Source organism: Amorphotheca resinae (genome assembly GCF_003019875.1).
Source record: "Amorphotheca resinae ATCC 22711 unplaced genomic scaffold M430scaffold_2, whole genome shotgun sequence".
NCBI lineage: Eukaryota > Fungi > Ascomycota > Leotiomycetes > Helotiales > Amorphothecaceae > Amorphotheca > Amorphotheca resinae.
The window spans coordinates 1382380-1404656 of record NW_020194472.1 but is presented as its reverse complement, the minus strand read 5'-3'; the positions used below and the strand labels follow the sequence as shown (position 1 = coordinate 1404656).

Here is a 22277-nt window from a genome sequence, read left to right as displayed (position 1 = left end):
GGACGCGTGAAGAAGCAGTCGGAGAGAATGATCGAGTGGAGGTAGAAGAGTATTCCATCCACTTCTATGGCAATGCATGATGTCCTGCTGAGACCAGGCATATGCGTTTTCTGTGGCGAGTCAGAGATAAGAGGCGGGTATGTGTGTTTACGATTCTGGTCCATTCTATGCTTAACAACTGGTGTGGAATGTTGTGGAGCTAGAATACCTGCTCCCATACTTACGGGTATAAAGGTACGCTGTCAAATGAAATCATGGACTCATCCTGCTCGATAGGGAAAGTCCGAAATACCATCGATGATCTTGCCAGGCTTGCTTGTGCTCATCTAAAAGAACTGAAAGGAACCGACTTGGGGAGGCTGCAGCGGTGCTCATATACGGTACGTCGAGACCTGCAATAGATAGCTGTTGGAGATGAAACTTCATTGATAATGATATAATGATCGAACTGGCCGCAGCAATTCTTCTGTGCATGAAGACCCGGATTTGGCACGAAGGACAACCAGACATCTAAAGGAGTGGAGAGGAAAATGTTGACCAGGTCTCTTGAGCTCCCCTTGTAGTCGCACTCTAAAACCTGGCCTATTTACATGGCTCGCCAGCCAAAAAGGAACAACTCCCCACCAGATTTGCTCAGAATCTTCACGCTTGTTGGAACAGCCATCTTCGGAACGGCTATGGCAGATACAAGCGCGACGCCACATGGTCTCTTCTGGTATAGCAGACTCGGTTGGCGTAGATTACCAGGGTCTTATTGGCGGTAGGATTTAAGCTTCCCCATGCTTCCCCATGCTTCGGACACTAGGCCCACTAGATCTGCGTCAGGACGCTTGGGGTATGCTTTGATGGATACAATACGGACAAGTTGACAACAAGATGGTATTTGGAACCCTCTGGACATACTTCCAAGGTCAGAAAGCAAGACGGAGTGGATCGAACATCAAGAAAGGGTATGAGGGACAAACCAGACGGCCTCGCCCAAGTTCCAACTTCCAAGTACCAGCATTCGAATTCCTGAAAAGAGACAACCATGGATGACATGTTTCAGGTCGACAGTCGATATATATGCATTATTAGCTGCTCCCCCTTCATGATGACCCAGACTCCAGAGCGGGACCCCTGTGCGTAGCGAACCTTCTTCGGGATGTCGATACTTCCCAACCCTGTCAAAGACCTATCTTATCAGAAATCGTCAACTTTTCCAGATGCCAGGGGTGCACGTACAACATCTGCAGCCCCAGTATTGATTGATAGCAGAATTAAGTGGTGTGCAAATATCTCATCGTCCATACCAGGAGGTTCTGCTTTCCCAGGAATTACAGCATACGGTCAGACTTCCATGTACGAAGCCCATAAGTAAGTCGACGCTCCTGAGGACCTAATCACCCGCAAACAACCCTCGGTCCATGGATCTCTCTTACGCTGAAGTCGTAGGTTTCATCCAACAAGTCGCCATGTCCACGGCTTCCTTTGGTGTCATCGAATCTGGTCCCACTGTTGCTGGCGATGCCTTGAACTGTCTCTTCGGTATGCCGTATGGATGCTCTCTATCGGCAACAATTGTTTCAGCACAGGATCCTGCTCTCCAAGCCATCTGCGTTCATTCTACCTGCCCAATTGCTCCCAACGTCACCTGTTCGAGCTACACAACTGCTGAGAAACCATCGATTGCCATCTCCAGTTTGATACCAAGCGCTACAGCAAATTCTTCCATGCCGGCTACCATCTCGACTACTGCGAGCATTATTTTGGGATTTAGTATTGCTGCCTTGGCTACTCGTTTCGCGGCGATGTTGCCGTGATCATGAGTTTATTCGTGATACATTATTCTTTGAGACAGATACGATTACACCATTTGATTAGTCTGGATTTACAAAGCCTCGAATTTGTGGTCAACAAGTCAGCTATATGTAATTGATCTTTCTGGGAAAGAAAGCGTTGAAATAGTTATGATCTGATGTTTCGTCGCTCTGATCCTTTATGTAGCCGTCGTTTCATTGTGCTGTTGATTATGCAAACGTTGTGGTCAAGGCAAAGAAGTTGACTCGGCTGAGCTTTGAATTTTCTTGACTTGATCAGGTGATTGCTCTGGCTCAAGATCTGATAAAGTTCAAGTGGACCTTCTTCTGTTAATATGGTTTTAATTTGAATTTTGACAGGTAAGCTGGGTATAGAGAGGTCTAGCTTGTCCAAATAACTATCCAGGTAGGCACAAGAGGTCACCCGGTGCTCCTTCCCCAATATGACTTGCCAAGAGGGGTTCAATGTGTAAACAGTAGATAACTATTCCTTGAACCTATCGACGTACTTTGCTTTCTATTGTTTCTTCAGGGTCATTACATGGTAGTTTAAAGCCAGAGAACTTCAACAATGGAGCCGATAGAACCGATTCCACTAAGGACCCTCACAGTCCTTCTCAACTACGAGAGGATGATCTCGGACACAAGATTCCCAAACGCATGTATTTTGGATACGAGCACTGTTGATCCCGGCCTAACCCAGCGCCTTATGATGCTTTATCCTTCACAATTCATACCAGGACCTGCAACGATTGAGTATGTATATGAAGAAACTCCCGCTTCCCTTAGTGACCACACTCAGAGATTTTTCCTGACTCGCGGAGTATTTAGGAGAACGGACTGCCATCTTCTCGGGGCGTACTCTGAGTCATTGGATTTTGAGCATCCGAGAACGACTTGTGATATCCATCCTGATGCAGATCCTGACACACGGGCCCTCAGCTTTGCTTGGCGGGAACTCATCTACCATGTGATGCATGGTCATAATGGCTGCTTTGAAGCCATTGGACTCTACCAATTCTTTTTTAGTCTTTGTCCCCCAGACCAGACGGTCTCGATCCAGATTGCCGACGAGGTGATTATGTTTCCACACCTACCCTTCTACTCTAGTGATGCTTGCTAACCCTCCGAAACATGCAGAAACCCGTCATAGTCAGAACCTCCGCTGGCTATATTCTGAATTTTCTCATCAAGGGGCCAAAACTCCGCAGTATGTTTTGGAATTTTGCGACGCGCATGCACATGTATACAGGTGTTAGAGAGGACGAGCTTCACAGCGTCCTACTGTTCACTCGCCCGGAAGTAGACAAGGAGACTTTTCCAGTAGTCGATATGACGCGCATGCAGTACGGAGAGGCGGGGAGGGGCACTTATGGTGAAAATTATTTCCTAGGAACGCTAGAGAAGTTTTTGAGCTCCATGAAAAGGGTGTGTGGCACGGCGGCACTTACGTTCATGGATCGAGAAACTTTGATACGTGGCATATGCCCAACAAAAGAGATCGAAGAGAGGTTGAAGGCCTGCGCGGAGCGGGCCTGGCGTCGTTGGTTGAGGAGGAATGAGGAGGGTTGGTGTGATCATTGTGGGAAAGGCGGCCAGGAGCTGTTCCGTTGCGAGGCTTGTAAGGTGAAGGTGGTTAGGTATTGTTGCAAGGAGCATCAGCAGGCTGGATGGGGGTTGCATAAGTTTTGCTGTGAGGGAGTAGTGGCGTGATGGGGAGAAATATTCTGTATAGCCTCGTAGAAAGCATACATATTTTCCGAAAGCAGCTCTTAAGTCAATGTCAGACCAGAACAATGGAATGGAACCCCCCTAACATCACGTGCTTTCTTATATTTCACGTGATTGTGTCCAAGAATGGCATTCCCTAGGTAAGGTACCTACGCAAGAGGAACCGTACCGCGAAGAGGTTGAGCAAGATAGTTGGATAACGTCTTCCGAGCAGGACATTGAATTGCAGAATAATCCAGATCCCACTCGACAACGGGGAAAGAAACGCTCCCTCATGGACCAATAGATGGATGAGAAGGCAATGCAGGTGGTACCAAGTACTGGCATCGCTTCTGCCACATTGCATTCCAACAAAACGAAGTCTACTTCAACGCATTATTTTGCCAATTCACGTTCAGAGAAGCATGCTTTATTCAGGGGCTTCAGATAATTGTTGCATGGAACTCGGAATGATCTCGAATCTAGATCCTCTCTGACAACTTTCCTGCTGCCACCCTACCTTACTACGTCTTCTTCCTAGCAATTCTGAAGCTGTCCCTTCTTCCCCCCAGCATACAAGGCGACGTCGAGTGACGAAACTACGAAACTCCTAATACTGCCCATGAAGACGGACAGGGCGGCGAGATGCCCCTTGTGGACGTTCATGGCCAACATGGTGTTGACTTCAACACTAAGTGGTATCACGGTTAGGAAAGCGAGAAGGAATCAGAAGCCAGACAATCCATTGCCTCACCTCTGCAGTGTAATGCAGGCCACACAGACTTCTGCACCACACCTTTAGGCTTTAGCAGTGGTTCAAGGCTGAGCTAGGAGATAAGGCAGACCCGTCCCCAAGATCTGCCGGACCCAATTGGCTCCTATGGGCCTCCCCCTTTTCTTCTCCATCCGTGCCTCAGACAGTGTCTACAAGCAGGATGCCTGAACGGCGACTCCTCGAACGTTGGAATTGGGAGGTGGCCGGAAGAGGAAGGCTACCGCAGCTCAGCGGAACGCAGAGGTGGCGACCTACTTGATTTATGTTCCCCACGTTCTCATCCCTGATGATCGCTTACCTGCTCTCTGCACCCCTTTTCCCCGATATCAATGCAATTGTCTCATTCGGTCCTTTTGATCCGCTAAGATGAGGACGGTTTATAGTTGTTATTTGTCGAGTTACGCCCAGAAGGAATCGAACAGAGCCACAACGTTACATTGGAGCATTTTCTGGTCTTAATGCGGTCTGTATATGACTCTCGTTCATGGTATTCCACGTGAAGGGCATATTTCCGCGAGAGAAATTCGATAACTCGCCTACTTTCGCCGCCCATCCAACGGGGCTCCCGAAGCCGCCGGCGCCAAAGCCTGTACCTTGGTCCTGCACGTAGGGTGTGCAGCGGCGTTATACCATTTTCGCGCAAGGACCCGAGCCCCCCAATCAGGATTTGAAATCTCTGGATTCCAGAAAGCTTCCAAGCCTTCCATGCCGCCAATGCTGCCACTCAGCCACCGTCACTGCGAGGGTTCAAAGGTGATGCGTGAGTGCTTGACGTCCAACTTGAAGTCTTGAACCCGCTATCGAAGACTCGGCGGCTGGTGGGAACGGTGGGACAGCGGGAGTTCGGGACCCCATTCATGGGCCCATCCGCCCGGCTCTGTTTGCTGCAGAATTCTCCGCAAGACTTGCTTGCGCTGTGCTAGGTGGCTACTATCATACTGTGCTCTGCTATGGGGCTTTGCTATATGCTATCATCTATGCCATGCCATGTGCTATGTCCTCTGTGTCATGCGTGAAATCCACGACGGAGCCTGGCGTCAAAAGGCGAAGCCCGTGTTTCTTCTAGAAGGGAAAGAGAAAAGATATTAACTTTTACTACCCGTGCCAGACCTCTAGCGCACAGCCTACGTACCTTCTCAGCTACCTCTCAGATCGAGACTACTATGGCGGCAGCTTGATCCTGTGCCGCAGAACTTCGCAGGTACCCGGGGTCTTCTATCATCTTATCCAAGGCTTTGGTAAGCTGGGTCCCTTCACTGGTGACCGTCAAACCCGTCGTCCCAGTCCTAACCCCCCTAAACACCCGAGGGAGCGGCTTGCTTGCAGGATGAGTTGAAATTTTTAATTTTTTTTTCATCGGAAACAGCAAGAATCCATGCTCCCTCCATGCTCTATACTCCAGGCTCCAGGCTCCAGGGCAATCTTGCCGCTGGGAATGATCTGGGATTTGTTCAACTCCCCCATAACGCTGTTGGCCGGCCAATCAACCCTTGGTTCTTTTTCGCCGGGAGGCTTACGCCTACTGGCCCGGCTACTACTATAGTTCTGGCGCTCAATCAATAATAAGATCGGACGAGCGAACGGAAAATACTTGACGGTTCAGGGGCCACTGAGGGCCATCCGCTGGTCTAGAGTTCACAACTCCCATGCGCTAGGCCATTCATAGGATGCGTGTCACGGATTTCGCCTGGTTTGGGACGGACGGCACAGGGTCCTCCCCATGCTGTCGGTCGTTTCTGGCTTCACCCTCGCTTGCCAACGTCTTTCTTTTCGACATATCCCCATTTATTCGACTATTGATGATCATCCTCAGATGCGCATTCCGGCTAGGCCATGGGACTCGAGAGACACCCTCTGCCAATAGCAGCGGTGCACCACGATGGAGATAGGAGGGCTCACTAATGCAGATCACGCGCCCGCCACATTCACACTGGTTTGTCGAGTCGAACGGAGCAGATAAGTCGTATCGGTAGTCGCTGGGACGAGCGACATTAAATGCCGTCCAAGAGGGGAAGGCTAATCTCAGAGGGGCCAGAGCCGGGTCAGAGCAACCCACCCTCACCTCATGCTTTGGAGCAATGCGGAAGGAAGAGCGGCCCCTCAAAAAGTTGGCCTGCTTGGCCCCCTTGAACGACCTTGTCAGGATCCACGAATTAAAGCTTAGTCCCATAGCTAGCTAGCTCGTGCTTCGGCCTCTCCATCTATCCTTACCTCCCAGTCCCATGTCTGATCTGATTGCAAGACCTTCATGATCCTTTGCGCTTGGAAATCTTGCCCTTCACTCGTTCATTAAATGCGTTGTGCTTCCTCATGCGTGGAAGAATGCATCGATGTCCATCACAAATTCAGTCACGATGGCAAACATACAGCCAGAAGACGCGGAGAGCTCCCTCTGGCAACGCTATAGTCTTCACACACCGACCTCCGCAGGTGCCCCTCCACCGACCTTCGAGACGAGTTATACACCTGGTCCCCTAGGGATGCCATACCATGGACTACCTCAGAAAGGAAATTATCGGCCCTTAGAGGTTCCATCAACACCTACAAGAGGAGCGCCTGGAGTTCTGGGCGCGGGAAACGAGGTCCTCACGGCCTCACCACCCCTAAATACCCACCATAGTTACCCATCACTCAAACGGAGCTTCCAGTCTACCGAGGACTCAGCATATAGAGAAGTGGCGCCGGACTTCAGGGAGGAGCTGCCGGACCCTCCCAAACCATCTATCAATCAAGATCACAGACTTCTTTCATTTAGTAAAATCCCGCTGAAACAGACAATTCTCGATGACCATGGACGGATACATCAGATCGAACTGTCTGCACAGATCCATGGAATGTTCTTCCTCTCCGAGATGGCCACGCCATCTGGAGATGGGATCCTCCAGCCTGAACTGACGTGCTACCGGCGGAACCTTTTTCAGATCTCTGGGACTGTCACCACACCTCGAGGGCCCTTATCAGTGATAACTGAAAGAGGGGAACGATTTCCCATCATGGCTATGGAAGTTTGCGTCTCTGCATCGGAATCCGTTGATGGGCATGCTGTAAAATTGATCGTCATTCCTTGGAAAACCCCGCCACCAAACTCCCCTGAGGTTGGACCCGGCCAAGAGAACGAGCCGTCCCCAATACCACTCCTGCCATTTGATGGGACTGACCCGAACGGCGAGAGCGACTTTTCCGTGTATCCGATTGCTTATAGAAGATTACAGTTTAGGATAGCGACGGCGAATAATGGTCGAAGGCGGGAGCTTCAACAGCACTTTACTCTCCACCTGAACGTGGTGGCAACTCTGACAAACGGCACAAAGACCAACATCTGCGAGACTTCCACCGCCCCGATTGTTGTAAGGGGTCGGAGTCCTCGAAATTTCCAGGCCAGAAAAGAGATACCCCTCGTTGGCTCGTCATCTTCTCGAGGCGCCCCCCCTGACTTGCAAGTTGTGACGAGCATTGGATCTGGGATCGCCCCGATTCCTGCTCCTGTCGAGAAACCAAGAGAATCAAGACCTCAAAATATGGAGCCCCAAAGGTCGGCGACATTCACCTTTGATGGAAATAACCTCCCTCCTTCCCCTGGTGTGATGCGACAATCGTAAGTTTTCATCGGCCCCTTTCTCCATCTGTAACAAAAACCAAAAGAATTGAAGAGCAAAGGGAGAAACAGGCACTTATTTGAGTCATTCTATTTCTCTTGACCAACGTGAATATGAAACATTTACTGACATGAAATAAAGGACATATCCAACATATCTACCATCTCATATGGCTGCTGAACATAGCACAGCACCGAGCACTCCAGGCTATCAAGCACCCTTAACAATGGATAGCTATCTTCAAATGAACCAATCGACCCAGCCAAATGCAGGTCTCTCGTCTCCACCCTCCGCTGTACACCAACTGCCTATCCGGCAACAGTACACTTACAGTCCCACCTCGAGCCCTTCGCAAAATGGCCCCCCACTTCGCTTTGTCGATAGCAATCCCAGGCCGGCAAAGTCGCCTCGTCACATAGCACCCCCTAAATTACCTTCCAACACACCCTACGCCGACTACAATGCACGATTTGCACCTCCTTACGGCAGTGGCAACGATGTAGTGGCACAGAGGGATGCGGGATACTTTCCAACGTCCCTTCCCATGCAGCCTTGGACTACTGCGCCGGACACGTCGGGGATATATGGGGCTGGAATGCCCGCACCAGCACCAAACTTGCAGCAGCAGCAGCATTATCAATTCCCGAACGAGCCATACTTAAAGGATGAAAACAATCCCCCACACAGCTACACCTGGAACACATGAATGAAACATCTACGGAACTTAATGACGAACCATGAAACTGCCCCACGCAGGAAGGCCAGGATGCGGTCCTTCCACACGACTCTCCTATCTACACATACGAGACTATTGACTTCTCACGACGCATACTATCGCTAATATCACCTCATGTATTATCCACCCATGATATATCGCCACGTGGAAGAGCGCAGGATGAAAAATGATGGAAGCAAATGAAATCTGACGAACTGGGTTGGGAGTCTATATAGGATTGGAGCTGGCGTAGGATTGGAGAAAAGCACGATACCCTTTCGTACTGAATGATATAATAATCACTCTGGAATATAACTTTCTCGATCCCCCCATACCATCATTCTCCCATAAATCATAATGTCGCTTTTTTATTTTCTCTTCTGAAGCGACCTTTCGCATAAAGTTTCGATATCGATATTGCATACCCGGCATATCCAGCCCACCGCACAAGCTCTATCCATGCATCGCACCAAACATTTCCACACCCTCCCCAATAATGCGCAATACCTAAATAACCTCCCAATGTTCGACCTCCCCAACGCAAAGCGGTTCGTGTCCCCCCCTTCTTCTGATCCCGCTCCTAAATTACCCCCGCACATTGCTAAGTAATCCTTCCGCAGCGTACGGCGCAGCGAGCTGTACGCACGCTCGGGCAGCGCATCGCGGTCTCCGTCGCCCGTCGACCCCGAGCTCGAAGCTTCGTATCGCGCACGCTTGGCTTCTGTGTACGGGGCTGCGTTCCCTCTATCCGTAGTAGCTCCAGCGGGACGGCAGGATGAGTCGGGGCGGGGGGACGTCAGGGAAGAAGAAGAAAAAGAAGAAAGCGAGAAAGAATTCGAATTCCGACTCTTCGCAACGAATGGGGACAATAACGCCGGAGGAGCGCAGAAAATCGTGCTAGAGGAGGAGGGCAAGGGAGATGGGGGATTGGTGAAGATGAAAGATCCGAGGGTGTTTGTGGTGGGCAGGGCGGAGGGAGAGAGGAAATGGGGGTTCGAAAGGATGGCGGTTGGTGGGGAGGAGGTTAGGAAGTGGGCGGGGATGAGGGCGTGGGGCTTGGAGGTACCGTGGAGAGTTAGGGTTGTGAGGGTTTCTGGGAAGGGCAATGGGGGTGGGGATGGGGATGGGGATGGGGATGGGGTGGGGGAGAAGGTGATAGAGGGCGGGGATGGGATGGGGGAGGGGAAGAGGAAAAAACCTGGGAAGAAGAGGAGACTGATTCTGAGAGAACGGAAGAGAAAGAGAGAAGAGGAGGCGGAGAGGCGAAGGAAAGAGAAGGAGAGTAGAGAAGAGGCGGAGAGGGAGAAGAGAACGAGGAGGAATAGGGAAAAGAAGGTTAAGAGGAAATTGAAAGAGAAGGCTAAAAAGGCTGCTGGTCAACCTGAGGGCGCGGATGCGGAAATGAAGGATCCTGATCCTGTGGGAGGGGATAGTGATCAAGGTAGTAGTCAATGAATAGGCTTTTAGACACTTTTGCCCCTCGAGATCCAGATTCGAGAGGCTTGCGGCGCTCTGTGATGATAGGTGCTGGATTTGCATCTCTAGTATCTCTAGTATCTCTAGTGTCTACATTGTATGAAAGTGAGGCCGAATTCGTACATAGGATACGAAGTCTAGACGCTAAGTAACGAGTAATAGAACAGGTGAATAGGTAGCAGGAAGTCTTAGGATGGACTCATGTCGATACTGTGCCTCTACACTATCCATCATTCTCCTAGCATTGTTCAATCACCCCTTTCTCTTCCCTGTATGTCGTTTTAAAAGCAGTATTTAACCACATATGCAGCTAGCAGTGAGATGCCGTTCGATTCTGTATATTGCCGTCTATTATATTTGCCAGTTGTAGACTTCACAGCCGCTGGAAGATATTAGATCCAAGTGATTTTCTTAAGGGATTGAACTAGAGAGATATAGGGATGAAGGTTCTTGGCTCTTTTGAGCCGGTTCTTTCTAAGGAGATAATCCTTATTCCCCTCTACTTTGTGATAAGAGCACGTTGGGTATGAGAAATACCTTGGACACTTTATTCCTAACTTCAGGTTCGAATCTGAGTTTCGATTCAGGCGCTAGGGAAGAAAGGCTAGGTTAAGTATGGTGTTGTTCTTCACTGTGTTCGTATAGAATAACATGTCCGGATAGAGAGGAAGAGGGGGGAAGATCACTTTGGATGTAAAAACTGTCAAAATGGAAGCAAATGCCCATTTTATCTTCCGGACGGGGAAAATTAAGTCAGGAGCCAGACAGCATGGTGAATAGCTGATGACACAGGAGAAACGCCACAGCTTGTAGCGTGTACTGAAATGAAGGGGTATCACGCAAACCGCTCTCGGGCTTGCATTAGCAGTTGGCAAATCTGATGAGTTCATCAGATCTGCTCTAAGATTGCGAAATACCTATCTAGATTTTCCGGTCTCCTGAAGATAGTGACATCTCATTGTCTAAGGATCGATCGCAGCCCTTGGACGGCATGAGGGCAAGTCACACAAGCTCTCCTCATCCATACAGCACGAAAATAATGAGATGTCCATGTTTTGGGTATCACTACAGGTTTCGGATAGGTTGAGCCTATCTATCTATACTGATATCAGTAAGGGGCCAACGGACAGTGGGCATTGATATTACTTACTCTTCGTGCTACAAGTATTGACATAGCTCGGCCATGCTATCCACCCGACTCCAGATCCAGGAGCGAGTTTTTTGGATGGTCCCGTCACCATAGGTTGTGGATCTGAATATCGGTTGTGGGGATGTCTCTTGCTCTACGTTTCACTTAATATCCCAAATCGGGCACAGGTCTCGACTCCATCCCATCCCTCAAAACGTGATGGGTGCCGAGACATGCCATTCCTTCACTCTATGTCACATGAAGAGGCACCACGGCCAATATTCTCCATTTTCATCCCGAGCTTGGATCAGGTTCCTCTGTCTTCAGCTGCTGTGAGACAGAACCAGTTGGAACAGCTGTAGTAGGCGTGCTAGACGATTCTTTACGAAGTAGGACAACGGCTCTGACATTGCCATTGCCTCTGATCGGAATCTTCTCATCGCGTAGTATTATCGACTGGTCCGGGTCAGGAGAATCTTGGTCTGGCCAATCTCTCCAGATCTCAATTCTATTGCTTGGATAACATATTTCCCTCGCAGCATCGGCTACCAATCGCGCCTGGGTTTCACCAGCGACTTCCATAACCAGAACTTTGGAACAGAAATGCTGATGAAGCTGGAGTAGTCGATGATACAAAAAGCCATCATCGTCAGGGCCCCGCGGCGTTGGCACCAACGCCGTCTTTGGCTCCCAGTTTCGAACAGATCGGGATGTTCTTTTGTTGAAGCCGTCCAAGGTTATGTATGGTGGATTGGAGATGATGATATCGACTGAATTTGATTCAGGATCTATCTGTAATTCTTCCTCTTTGGAAAAGATATCTTTTTGATGAAATTCGACTGGGCATGACTTGTGGAAATGGTTCTTTTCAACATTGCGCAGATTCTCAACAGATAGCTTATGAGCCGTAGCTGAAATATCATAACCACGAATCTTGATGTTGGGGACTTTCCCGGAGAGGAGGGAATATAGAAGAAGGGATATGCAGCCGCTTCCGGAGCATAAATCCAAGATTTTTAGGTCCGCTGGACGATTCCCATTGCCATGGTGTGTCCCGGTCATAAACCTCTCAGGATTGAGGTCTTTGTGTAGACGTCCTTCCAGCAACAGCTTTGCAACATGCGTGGTATAGGCCTCTGTCTCTGGCCTGCAATCATCCTCAGCGGTGTCCACGTGACAAGCATTTCTTTCAAACTCACCTTGGAATCAACACTCCTGGGCGGCATTTGATGTCAAGTTCCCCGAATGGCTGGGATCCGAGAATGTATTGCAATGGCTCGCCCCTTTCCCGTCTCTTGCAGAGTTGGAGAAGCTTTCGGCTCCGCTGAGAATTGCTCAATGACCGAGGGTAGGACTGTTCCTGGACATGCTCGGCCAGCCACCGAAGTTCGTTCAGCGCGGACGGCAGAGTACGTGTAGCGCGGAGGACAAGTGGTAGGAAGGGGGAAATCTCGTGAGCTCGAAGCAAGAGGGAGTGTGGTATTCGAGGCATTGGGAAGGGTCCAAAGTGTCCAAGAAAGAGTATAGTCGTAACAGTGATTAAGGATTGATGACAACGAGTAACGCTGGACCTGCACCTCACATCGTCTAACAACGAATCCTCATTGTATGTGCCCCAGAAAGAAGAGGCTGAAAGTCACGAACAGCCCCATGGTGTTGTTGATCAATGAGCATCACGGAATTTTCAATTTCCCCTGTCGGCGCTCGCTACCCTATAGTCCGAGTACGGCACGCAAGACGCACTAAGAACGCGAATGATTATCTACTGATTATCTCCGGAGTAGATAATCTACCGAATGTCATTGTCATCCTTTCCACTTCATTCTCTTTGCTACTTACCAACCTCATCTCCTTACTTTTCTTCGCCATGTTTCTAAGACCTATAACGAGGTCTGTATGGCGGTCGTCAAGCCGTTCCGCCATTCGATATTCCTCAATTCTCCATAAACCGCCACCTTTCCCGACAATCAAAGCATGTCCGTCACCTACCTGCTCTTGCGCCGAGACACCCGCCATGCCCGAAGGGCTCGAGATAGACCACTCGAAACCGCTGAATGGCACCATGGCAGCATACGCCGAACAAGTACTGATATGTACCGGAAAAGACGACTGGATGAGCAAAATTGAGGAAGAGAATTCCGGCGATAACCTGGCTGCGGACATAAAAGAATTGCTAGGGCGCGGCGGAGTATATTCCGACGTACATATCCGCCCGCCTTGAACCAACCATATATGACCCTTTGCTAACTAATATACCTTTCTGAGTAGCCATATCACAACGTCGCCGTCGCGAATGCATCATTTCCCAGTTCAGTACCGAAAAGAGAAGAAGTCCAAACTACCTCCGTCTACCTCCTCCCCTCCTTCAAATATATCCCGTTCCTCCCGCGTGTGTCGTTTGATTCCGTCCAAGCGCTCGTGAAAGGCTATATCCTCCCCACGAAACTTAATCCAGCCAATGAGGGTCTCTCGCCTATCCACCGCGACCGCCTTCTCCGTAGCGAAGAACAGCAACAGTTCCTATACGGTGTGCAAGATGTCAAGGATGTGATGGTGTTGATCTGTGGCCACGGGGGCAGGGATATGAGATGTGGGATCACGGGTCCAATCTTGAGAGACGAATTTGAGAAATTCCTGCCACGGGTGGGTCTGTCGGTTCAGAAGGCCGCGGTGGAGATTTCTCAAGGGGAGAACGGAGAAGCTGTGACGAGCCCGGGACCTGAGGAACCAGCGAGGACGGCGAGAGTAGGACTGATCAGTCATATTGGGGGCCATAAATTCGCGGGGAATGTGATAGTGTATCTACCACCCGGGATGAAGACCGCGGACGGAGAGAAGCATCCGTTAGAGGGATGTGGGATTTGGTATGGCCGGGTGGAACCGAAGCACGTTCAGGGCATCGTGGAGGAGACGGTGCTTGGAGGAAAAGTCATCGAGGAACACTTCCGGGGAGGCATCACGCGCGACCGGGAGATATTGAGGCTCTGAGAACACATTGAAATCCTGGACCTCGGAGGATCTGTGGCTATCTAGAAGCGGTGCGGACGTTAAGAGGAGTTGGAATGACTCTGTCTGTACTTGTAAGGGGGCGTTCCGAGGGGACATACGTCCACAATGCACGCAACATGATGGCCAGCTTCACTTCACTACTATCGAATCACGTGCTTTAGGCGGGACACAACCTGCTTACCCTTTGCCTGGTGGGTCAGCCTTCCTCTCCGATTCCCTGTTCCTATCTGATGGGCGTGAGAGATGACGTTACTGTCCGCAGATCACAGCTCCTTAGGTAAGCGCCCGGACAAGAAGCCGGTGCCTCTGGATGCTGATTCTTGGATTCCCATCAACTCCCGAATGCGAATGCAGATGCGGGTGCGAATGCAGTTGGAGACGGGGATCATGGGAGTAAGGTATTCGATTACCTATCCTGCTAACCCCTGGTGGATCCCGGCCCGCGGGACTTCCCTCACTTTCCCTCGTCATGATGCAGGAAGGGATGTCATTGCGGGGTAGGGTAAAGGCCGGAAAGGGGAAAGGCCGCACCGCCACACCGCCACACGCAACCAAGATCGGGAATCGCCACACCTGAGGCTGCTGGGGCTTCTGGGCTTCTGCGGCTTCTAATTGCTCTTGTGGCGCAGGCATTCCTGCTTCAGCCAAATCCTGTGTTACGCGGTGCTCTTGTAGCACGTCGTCAGCGGGGTTGGTCTCGGGCGCTGTGATTGGCTCGCTTGTGGAGGGGGTCCATAATCCGGGACGTCATCGCCGACAAACAGCTCCATAGCACATGCGGAGTACGTTGTAGGTGCATCACCTGCTTGGCAGACAATGATTGCGTTTTGAACTCAAACAGGCGGGGGTATGGAGAAAGGGCGAATACAGTTGCATAGTCAGGGAGATCAGAGAACGATGACTCCCTCGAGATGACGTCTCGAGATTTCCATCTGGAGAAGCGAATGAAATGGTATAAAGAGCCCTTCTTCTTCCTCTGATGAACCCTCTCTCTTCATCTCACAATCACCTCAATCACATCAATTCACATACTCCTTACACCAATCAAGAACAAAAACTCAAATCAATCAAATCCAATCACAACATGGAAACCGTCAAGGTAAGCTTGTTCTCCTTCCCTTCCACCCTTCTCTCAAGAAGCATCCTCATCCCGAGCATCTCGTCTACCCATCCCCCCTTTCACCCCCCGCTCTCCTTCTATGGTAGGGCTGCGTGAAGGAAACAAGCTGATGATGATCTCCAGAACGCCGCAAACTACGTTGCCGAGTCCGTCCAGGGTGCCGGTGCTACCGCATCCAAGGAGGCCAACAAGAACGTCGCCAAGGACTCTGACGCAAGCCTCAGCTCCCGTGCCACTGCCGCCAAGGATGCTGTTATCGACAAGAAGGATGAGAAGAGCCACGACATCAAGGGCGATACCTACAAGGGTGAGTTTTCCTTCCCCAAGAGTGAAGAATGACTAGTTGGCTCATCATTTTATCTCTACAGAGGCTTCTAAGCACTAGATTATCTCTGTATCACTTGTGCTTGAAGGTTTAGATGAATGGATCAGATTGGCGTCTCGGAAGCTTCATTCTAGGAAGGACTTGGACGATGGATCTATTGGATGAATAATGATAGCACAATAATTACACGACTTACACCAAGATGACATGTGCTCACGTGAAATATGTGATGCTATAGAACTTATATCATGAATTGGGAAGGCTCAATTGAGGATACAAAGTCCGACTGAAAAAGGACTCAGGGATCTCGACTCATCAAGGGTAGAGAAGAATCGCGTCCGACTTCCATTCCGATGCCAATAACCAGAGACCAAAAGGAGAATTACCCCTCTGTGCCATCGTCCCCACAATCAGCACCGTTTTCGACCTAATACAAGGGTCTCTGGACCCCTATTTTCGAGCCCTTGCCTGCTCGCAACAAGGCCTCAATTGTATATCTTACTTAACCCTTCTCTTTTTCTTGGTTTCCTTTCTCTTTGTTCTGCTTCTATAATTTTTTGAATGGTAGATTTCAATAAGTTTGAAGTATGTGTGCAAGCAGAATCTTCTTGTGGGGGAAGCAGTACCTCCAATGAGAGTTTTCGGAACCAGGCGCTAGTGGAGCCGCGAGCTCGAATGGCGACGAACCCCAAAGCTCAAGCTTCCCTCTCCCTGGAAACGCAGAACTCACTCTGCCCAGCGAAAAGCGCCACGTGCTCATGTTGGAGGGAGTAATTAAGGTGTTAGTTCTGCAATCGAGCTGATGATTTAACCAATTGTCACCTTTTGCCTGTTTTCCCACCCAAGTCGACAATTGAGCGCTTCGTGTCCTCAATCGACAAACCCAAGCTTCTCAACCACCAAACCACCAAACCACCAAATCAAGCTCCATACATTCGCAACAATGTCGAGCTCAGTCATGGACAACCTCGACAGCGTCACCTTTGTCTCGCTCGCCGCGGTCATCATGATCCTCAACAGCGCCTACCTCCTCTCCCTGCGTGCCCTCTCCCCTCACACCCCCACCGGTCTGCGCGTGCTCTTCGTCTGGCACGCGTTCGACTTCCTCATCCACCTCATCTTCGAAGGATCCTTTCTCTACAACTGTTTCTTCACCTCGAGCCCCTACGACGCCGCCGTGCACTCGCCCGCGCTCATCACCAACTTCCTCTCCGCGCCCGACCGCCTGTACGGGGCCGCCTACGGCGACAACTGGGCCACCAAGCTGTGGATGGTGTACGCGCAGGCCGACAAGCGCTGGGCCGGCGCCGACATCACCGTCGTGAGCCTGGAGCTGCTGACGGTGCTGGGCGGCGGCCCGCTGGCCTTCTACATCTGCACGGGCATTGCGCGGAGGGATTACCGCGTCGCTTTCTGGATGGTCGTGCTTGCTACGGCTGAGCTGTATGGAGGTACGTTCTCTTGCCTTATCTCACCCCCCTTCCAGTTCGGAATCGCTAACGTAACGTGCGAAAATATCAGGTTTCATGACTTTTGCGCCGGAGTGGTTAACTGGCAACCAGAATCTTGATACGAGTAACTTTATGTTTAAATGGGTGTATTTGGTCTTCTTTAATATGCTCTGGGTCGTGCTCCCTCTGTACGCCTTGTGGTACAGTTTCCGGGATATCAGTAATGCCTTCGCGGTCCGGAATGGCGTTATGAAGGCTAGACTGCGCATGGAGGAGGAGGCGAAGGAGGCGAAGAAGGCTTAGATGTGTGTGGATTTGTGGAGAGGGGAATAGGAGGGGGACAGATGTAATTATATTGTATCAAGGGAAAATTTGGGAATAAAGATATAACATTGGGTAATTCGCTGGGTCTACAAATCTTTCGGGGGAGCCTCGATTACAGAGTGGTCAGGGCTGACATTACTAGGGAACAGTGTTCTCATTAGTAGAGTGTTGCTAAAAGCTTAGGGAAGAGAGAATGTGGACGAGGATGTGAGCAATCCTAGGGCATCTCAAAGGACAAGAAGCATATTCCACTGACAGACTTGTAGTGTTTGAGTGCCATAGAACGAACAAACTCGATGAGATGCATCTTGGCGTTGACGTCCGAGGGTCAGCGGTGTGCCTTGCTGAGATTTGCATCTGGTAAATGAGGTTCAGTACCATTGATTTATCGGTGCAACTTATTGTAAGGGCAGGATCACGATGTTATCGAGCAATACCTCGCTGAGCTCATGATGCCTGCGAAATCGCATTATTAATTGCTTTGCAAGACTTTCAAGACTAATTAGGCTCTTTGGATTAAAGAGAAGGATGGCTTTTAGGATTTCTGGGTTATATTGACTTCTGCCTCCTGCTCAGGAAGGTACGTGTTGTAGTCAAATCGCGTTTCACGTGATGAGGCTAAAACTAAGGTCATCCGCGGCGCTTTTATCGACCACCTCTTCGAGTCCTGAACAGCCTAGCAACACACGAGACGCAATAAATTTTGCCATCTCGATATCTTTTTCATTTCAAAGCGTATAGTATGACTTTGCAATCTCATCATATCGTCGTGTCTCCTTCGACTCTGAGTCTAAATCCGAATCTGCCGCTACTTGTCCACAAGACGTTCAATGTCGGCGGCATTTATCGGGACGATGTTTCATCCCACATCTTCAAACCCGCCGCGCTTCAAAGAGCGCCACCATATACAGAGCACCCAATTCCAGGAAGAGATAATTACCTGCCCCGCAAGTGCTATCCTTGACTGGATGAACCGGCAATCTGATTTGCTTCTATCTTTTTTGTTGAATTAACAAGCTTGAGGGAAATACCCGTCTGATAGCTTCGATCTTCGGGACGCATAGTTGCACCATCGTTGTTCACTTGTACTGGTAGCTCAGTGTCCATGTTATATTGCTACTGATTCGAAATGTTCGAAGGGTAGGAAAGTGGTCTGCTCTTGATCGACTTTCGAAGCACCGGACGGCCTGTGCGGTTCTGCTGACCAAGGCCTCGATGGCATTTCTCCATTCTTTCATCCTAAGAAATGAGGCAGTGGTCCCTCGACCCTCCAACGTCCGTAAGCCAGCCATCCGGAATACTGGATACCATCTTCTTTTCTCACATCTATCCCTGCCCAGCGCATCTTCGGTTCGTGAACTGTCAAATCCCACGAGCTTTGACCCGGTTCCCTGGGATGTAAGCGAGTATCTGCGACGACATCGAAACCTCGAAGTGCATCATCAATGCCTTCAGACTCGAGTTGTCAAGGAATGGGCCACCCAAGTTGATGGCTTCAGCGGCTTCAGCACAGAGAGTGGATAGATTACCGTATCACTGCAAGCGATCACCACGGCAAGCTGTTATCCGTCACTTTGACCCACACTCCTGCCTCTCTTTAGGACCAATTACAGCACACACCACGTGTTCTGGAACGTCCAGATCAGATAAAGTGGTTTTGAGCCTCTGCTCAACCTAGGATCCCTCCCATGGGCCTTAAACTGACAGTGTGGCGGGACCTGTGCCTGAAGAACCGATCTTTGCACCGCGAGGCCATCCCCGGTCTGTCCTACTTGCCCCGTTCAACTCCTGAACCACTCGTATAATGTCTAGGGTTCTCTCTTATACTTTATGCAGCCCTCAACAGATCCTCTCATGCCTCGAAATTCTCATCGTGGTCGTGGACAGATTTGTCGTACATTCTTTCAATTCGTTGGTTAATCATTATTGCATGACTGCTGGCTCAGACAATTGCCCCCCTTTCTCTCTTCGCCGTTCTGGTTTATCGGTGCTTCATTTCTTACCTTCCCTGGTGGATTGCTTTTACACTCCTTCAATGACAGTATCTATGGTCTTCATGACTTGACGACGCCACGACTGGCAATACTGGGCTGGTGCCTTCACCTGTAGGAGGAATAGGAATCAGTGGATACAATTCGGATATCATGGCGACGACGATGGTGGCGAATTTTGTAATTGAGCGGGCGATGAACGGTAGCAGAAATTCAACGGGTCGACACCCGACGAACCATTCAAAGACCAACGAGAATGCTGCGGCGACGGTGATTGCGAACCTTGTATTCGAGGACAGCAAGTCAATCAGGACATCAACCATCATTTTGGCCGCATTCAATGCACTAGCTGCTTTCAGCACTGCCGCCATGATTCTATACGATTGCTATTTGGCTTCGAAACGATACAATCCAAAGTTTAGAGCATCGTATGTAGATAAGCCCGGATGAGGAGAAGTGCTGACAGTAGACAGGAAATTTTTCATATCGTCGCTTCATCCAGCAGAAACCTTCCCTCTAATCCTTTCTATAGGGATTATTATTCAAGCCATTGTCTTTGCCAGCATACAAGGGACGGGTCTTGCGGCCTTGACCACAAAGGGATGTGGAGAAAAAGCACAAGTTCTTTGGCCTGGTATGTAAATCTATCACACAAATAAATCATGGCTGACAGCTTAGCGTTTTTCATTGTGCCTTACATACAGGTAGTTTTCGGACTCGAATGCGCGATACGGTCATTACGAGCTTTGCCATTCCAGGCGAGAGGGAAAAACGATGTGACAATATGCTGTGGGGTGATTATACTGATGTTGATTGCGACCTGGATTCCCTCTCACATTTACCCCGAACACAACACTTGCGTGGCAACATTATTGTGGTATATATCGAGATATGGGGAACTGGGCACGATTCTGTTATCTGTTAGTGATGGCCTGATGCTGGTCGGTGCTCTTACGATATTTATCAGACTGACTACTGTCAACTTGATCGACCAACATCAGCGAGTGGCAGCCTCGCGGATGGTCTACCATCTTGGGTTGGGGATCGTCTCAATAGTAAGTGGAGACAAACTTCCCTACTCTACCTCTTCTAACAGGATCAGGCATTGGTAATTCCATACTTTGCTTCCCAGGCGGTAGGGCATGGAAACTTGAAGCTATCTATGATGGCAACAGTTGTCATCAACTTATCCGGCCTGCTCAGTGGACTTCTTCAAATGTTCCTCAGAACCAACGCTACAACGATGTCCTTTGGACCAAAGGGCGGCAGATTATGGGGCCATGGAAAGCATGAGATGAGGATTTGGGGACCAAATGAGTTGGCATTTAACCAACAGCTGGTTGCTCCCGTATCCCAACCTCAGACACCAGGCCCGATGGACAATAGATCGGAGAGTACGATACCCCTGACGAGCGCCGAGAAAGGTCGGGCCATTAGTATGGAATCTCTCAAAAGTCCACCCTCTCGGTCGTCAACTAGGCATATCCCATCGCCATCGGATTCTGTCATGGAGATGAATATCGTACCAAACCCCTCAGGGTCCCTTGAAATCGCTGTAGCTGAGCCAGCAACGCGAACTTACAGGCCATCATATTCCTTATTTCCCCCTCGAGTAGCCAGCCCCGATCCAGTAGCGCAATCAGGTACTCGGACAGAGCCCACATCAAAGTTCTCGATAGAAAGGGGGTCAACTTACGATATCGGTGGCTTAGAACCTCCACCACCGGTTCATTCCATAGTTGGAGGGAAAGGCCATCGTCGAGACTCATCAATAGTGTCATCAGCAACCGTCCAGATTGGGTTGCGTATTTCAAATGCTCTCGCGCCACCGCAAGACATCCCCCCCTCCCCTCTCCCCCTACCTTCAACAACATACCACGGAAGTGCGCCGTCACGTGCTTCTCACCTTGTACCGAGACCACTAAATGTCTCTTCAACTCTGCCCCAACCAGAAACGCCGAGGATATCGAGTCCTTTACGATTCATGAGAAGCCTCAGTCCTCTGGACACAAGCGTCGGTTCTCTTGAGCATACACCTAGCCAAGGGAGACTCTCGAGTAAAACGCTCCCACCGACTCCCAAGGAGTCGGGATTCAAGACTACCAACCAACGTATAGATACCAACTCAACGATTCAGTTGAGTCCTACCGTCTACTCGCCACAGAAGAAAACCACAGCATCTCCCACACTGCGATCCGCAACATCACCCAAGCGGAACCCCCTCCGGACTTCGCCTGTGGAGACTCAGGGCGAGGATCTTCCTCGTCAGCTTGGACCAGGGAGTAAGGCGGCTTGGATTTAGCATCCTCCGCTCTGTGTCACTTGGGGGGGTCTTACTGTATAGATGATAGACTGGCGGGAATCGGCTTTGGGGAATAGAGAAGAGGGGTGTTTACATGGGTCTGACTTCTAAAATAACTTGCTATTGAGGCTGGGTTACGTTTTTACGCTCTTTTTTCTTATTTCTTTCTCTTTTTGTCGAGGCTATTATTATCCCTGTTGTTTTCTTTTGTTTTCTATTTTATTTATCTTATGTACATTTGCCTTTTTCCTTTTTCCTTTTACTCTTTTTGGTTCTTTATGATCTCCGGCGTAAGGGCCAGGCAGGCGTGTTGGATTATGATAGGGAGGGAGGTCTTTTCACGAGAAATGAAACAGTCATTAGGTTTGCATGTCAAGGTTAGATACCTTAGGGAAGATGATAGGAAGAAGAAGAAGAAATCAAGAATGAAATGAAACGAAGTCATGAACTGGGGAATGGAATCTTGGTTTTTGAATGTATGTTTGTAGGATCGGTTTTATATGTTGTTGTTATACATGATACATGATTGACTTCTTATTGAAATAACCCCCCCCC

The 22277-nt window shown here is 49.8% G+C and overlaps 10 protein-coding genes across 10 annotated transcripts; 8 read left to right on the top strand and 2 right to left on the bottom strand.

Moving 5' to 3' along the window:
- Nucleotides 1–1328: 1328 nt before the first annotated feature.
- On the top strand, nucleotides 1329–1802 carry M430DRAFT_39549 (hypothetical protein; the record flags this gene model as incomplete). Its single annotated transcript, XM_024867319.1, has 2 exons — nucleotides 1329–1356; nucleotides 1435–1802. Exon 2 carries the CDS (start codon nucleotides 1455–1457, stop codon nucleotides 1800–1802), a length of 348 nt encoding a protein of 115 aa, XP_024724066.1. The 5' UTR covers nucleotides 1329–1356; nucleotides 1435–1454.
- A 1115-nt stretch (nucleotides 1803–2917) lies between these two features.
- M430DRAFT_33169 (hypothetical protein) lies at nucleotides 2918–3607 on the top strand. Its single transcript, XM_024866310.1, has one exon. It carries the CDS (start codon nucleotides 2934–2936, stop codon nucleotides 3510–3512), a length of 579 nt encoding a protein of 192 aa, XP_024724065.1. The 5' UTR covers nucleotides 2918–2933; the 3' UTR covers nucleotides 3513–3607.
- A 459-nt stretch (nucleotides 3608–4066) lies between these two features.
- Nucleotides 4067–4413, top strand: M430DRAFT_202551 (hypothetical protein). The gene has a single exon (XM_024864259.1). The coding sequence runs from the start codon at nucleotides 4132–4134 to the stop codon at nucleotides 4309–4311; it is 180 nt and encodes a 59-aa protein (XP_024724064.1). The 5' UTR covers nucleotides 4067–4131; the 3' UTR covers nucleotides 4312–4413.
- Nucleotides 4414–5944: 1531 nt separating this feature from the next.
- On the bottom strand, nucleotides 5945–6534 carry M430DRAFT_16183 (hypothetical protein; the record flags this gene model as incomplete). The annotated part of the gene is made up of 2 exons (XM_024863411.1): nucleotides 5945–6409; nucleotides 6496–6534. The coding sequence occupies 2 exons, from the start codon at nucleotides 6532–6534 to the stop codon at nucleotides 5945–5947; spliced, it is 504 nt and encodes a 167-aa protein (XP_024724063.1).
- A 104-nt stretch (nucleotides 6535–6638) lies between these two features.
- M430DRAFT_96518 (hypothetical protein) lies at nucleotides 6639–8586 on the top strand (the record flags this gene model as incomplete). The annotated part of the gene is made up of 2 exons (XM_024869966.1): nucleotides 6639–7879; nucleotides 8022–8586. The coding sequence occupies 2 exons, from the start codon at nucleotides 6639–6641 to the stop codon at nucleotides 8584–8586; spliced, it is 1806 nt and encodes a 601-aa protein (XP_024724062.1).
- Nucleotides 8587–11587: 3001 nt separating this feature from the next.
- On the bottom strand, nucleotides 11588–12692 carry M430DRAFT_91409 (hypothetical protein; the record flags this gene model as incomplete). Its single annotated transcript, XM_024869665.1, has 2 exons — nucleotides 11588–12347; nucleotides 12400–12692. Coding segments are annotated over 2 exons (1053 nt in total), but the record flags the coding sequence as incomplete, so codon positions are not given.
- A 522-nt stretch (nucleotides 12693–13214) lies between these two features.
- M430DRAFT_16179 (hypothetical protein) lies at nucleotides 13215–14188 on the top strand (the record flags this gene model as incomplete). Its single annotated transcript, XM_024863410.1, has 2 exons — nucleotides 13215–13400; nucleotides 13469–14188. 2 exons carry the CDS (start codon nucleotides 13215–13217, stop codon nucleotides 14186–14188), a joined length of 906 nt encoding a protein of 301 aa, XP_024724060.1.
- A 1105-nt stretch (nucleotides 14189–15293) lies between these two features.
- Nucleotides 15294–15714, top strand: M430DRAFT_16178 (hypothetical protein; the record flags this gene model as incomplete). Its single annotated transcript, XM_024863409.1, has 3 exons — nucleotides 15294–15308; nucleotides 15453–15636; nucleotides 15698–15714. The coding sequence occupies 3 exons, from the start codon at nucleotides 15294–15296 to the stop codon at nucleotides 15712–15714; spliced, it is 216 nt and encodes a 71-aa protein (XP_024724059.1).
- Nucleotides 15715–16364: 650 nt separating this feature from the next.
- M430DRAFT_133906 (hypothetical protein) lies at nucleotides 16365–17408 on the top strand (the record flags this gene model as incomplete). The annotated part of the gene is made up of 2 exons (XM_024862322.1): nucleotides 16365–17105; nucleotides 17176–17408. The coding sequence occupies exons 1-2, from the start codon at nucleotides 16598–16600 to the stop codon at nucleotides 17406–17408; spliced, it is 741 nt and encodes a 246-aa protein (XP_024724058.1). The 5' UTR covers nucleotides 16365–16597.
- Nucleotides 17409–19573: 2165 nt separating this feature from the next.
- On the top strand, nucleotides 19574–21722 carry M430DRAFT_16175 (hypothetical protein; the record flags this gene model as incomplete). Its single annotated transcript, XM_024863408.1, has 4 exons — nucleotides 19574–19848; nucleotides 19894–20054; nucleotides 20099–20475; nucleotides 20523–21722. The coding sequence occupies 4 exons, from the start codon at nucleotides 19574–19576 to the stop codon at nucleotides 21720–21722; spliced, it is 2013 nt and encodes a 670-aa protein (XP_024724057.1).
- Between the last annotated feature and the right edge of the window lie 555 nt (nucleotides 21723–22277).